The sequence below is a fragment of the Condylura cristata genome, unplaced genomic scaffold (genome assembly GCF_000260355.1).
Source record: "Condylura cristata isolate star-nosed mole 26May11 unplaced genomic scaffold, ConCri1.0 scaffold00003, whole genome shotgun sequence".
NCBI classification, from domain to species: Eukaryota; Metazoa; Chordata; class Mammalia; order Eulipotyphla; family Talpidae; genus Condylura; species Condylura cristata.
In genome coordinates, this window is record NW_004567104.1 from 77,976,498 (window position 1) to 77,977,978 (window position 1,481).

At 67.9% G+C, this 1,481-nt stretch overlaps 1 protein-coding gene across 1 annotated transcript in view; it reads left to right on the forward strand.

The window, feature by feature from the left end:
• ABCG1 (ATP-binding cassette, sub-family G (WHITE), member 1) overlaps positions 1–1,481 on the forward strand; it is a 42,005-nt gene that overhangs the window by 18,225 nt on the left and 22,299 nt on the right. The window contains exon 2 of the mRNA XM_012731037.1: positions 528–645. Coding sequence (XP_012586491.1) covers positions 528–645 — 118 coding nt within the window. The remainder of the gene's footprint in view (positions 1–527; positions 646–1,481) is intronic.

Sequence of the window (1,481 nt, forward strand, 5' to 3'; positions counted from 1 at the left end):
AGCGTGGCTGTCCGCCCAGGAGGGAGCGTGGCCGTCCACCCGGGAGCGTGGCCGCCCGCCCAGGAGCGTGGCCACCCACCCGGGAGCGTGCCACGGCTCCCTTCACAGCGGGGCGGGGAAGCCGCTTCAGCACAGGCGACGTGCCGGCACAGCCACGCCGACTACTTGTGCATGAACGCACGGCTGGGTGATAAGTGACCGCTCAGAGCGAGGCCACCCGGCCACAGGGAGACAGACCAAGGAGGCGGCCCCAGGGTGCGGGCCGGGGCCCAGCCCCACTCCTCCCAGGGCCCCACCCCGCCCCAGCCGCCACTCCCCGGTCCACCAGGAGAGGGCCCCAGCAGTTGGGCGAAGGGGCAGTGACGGGGCGCCCAGGACGCTCCACGAGGAAGTGGCAGAGGCGCAGAAACCACGAGGCCTCTCCTGGACCGGATCTTGGCCCCAGACACCAGGGCTGGGGCTGGGGTCCTGAGCTGTCCACGCGCGGGGCCCCTGGCGTGTTGATCAGCGCAGTCCGCTCTTGGCAGGATACAAGACCCTCCTGAAAGGGATCTCCGGGAAGTTCAACAGCGGGGAGCTGGTGGCCATCATGGGGCCCTCGGGGGCCGGGAAGTCCACGCTCATGAACATCCTGGCCGGATACAGGTGAGGGGCCTGCGAGGGCCTGGGGCTCGGGGATCCTGCGGAGGCGGCAGGGGCCACTCGGCCTGGCGTCCACTCCCCAAGTTCCACACAGCTGCATCAGGGCCTGCGGGCTGGGCAGGGTGAAGACCACTGGGCTCTGGGGGTGACCTTGACCAAGGTGAGGGGCCGTGCCTGTTTGTGAGTGGTGGAGATGGACAGTGCCGAGTGGACAGTGCAGAGTGGACAGTGGAGGGTGGACAGTGGAGAGTGGACAGTGCAGAGTAGACGGTGCAGAGTGGATGGTGAAGAGTGGGCAGTGGAGAGTGGACAGTGCAGAGTGGATGGTGAAGAGTGGGCAGTGGAGGGGGATGGTGCAGAGTGGACGGTGGAGGGTAAATGATGCAGAATGGACAGTGGAGGATGGATGGTACAGAGTGGACAGTGCAAAGTGGACGGTGCAGAGTGGATGGTGCAGAGTGGACAGTGGAGGGTGGATGTGCAGGGTCGACAGTGCAGAGTGGACGGTGGAGAGTGGACATTAGGAGAGCAATCCCGGGCCGAGTGGCCAGGCCCAGCCTCAGGGCTTCTGGAACAGTCCCGAGGGCGGCAGAGGCGTGGACCCCTGGAAGGAAGGGCGGGAAGGCAAAGGGCGCCTGGCCATCGGCTGGCTGGCTGCGGTCAGCGTTTAGGAGTCGGGAAGCCACAGCCGCTGGTATCCTGGCCTGAGCGTCCCGGCCGTGTGTCTGGGCCAGGCCCCAGAGTGTCCGGGGACTGAGAGACTGGCGGCCACTTCTCCGGGGCCACTCGCACCACCGGAGGTGGCGGGCGGGCAGCGCCGGCCCTCGGGCCCCGAGCCC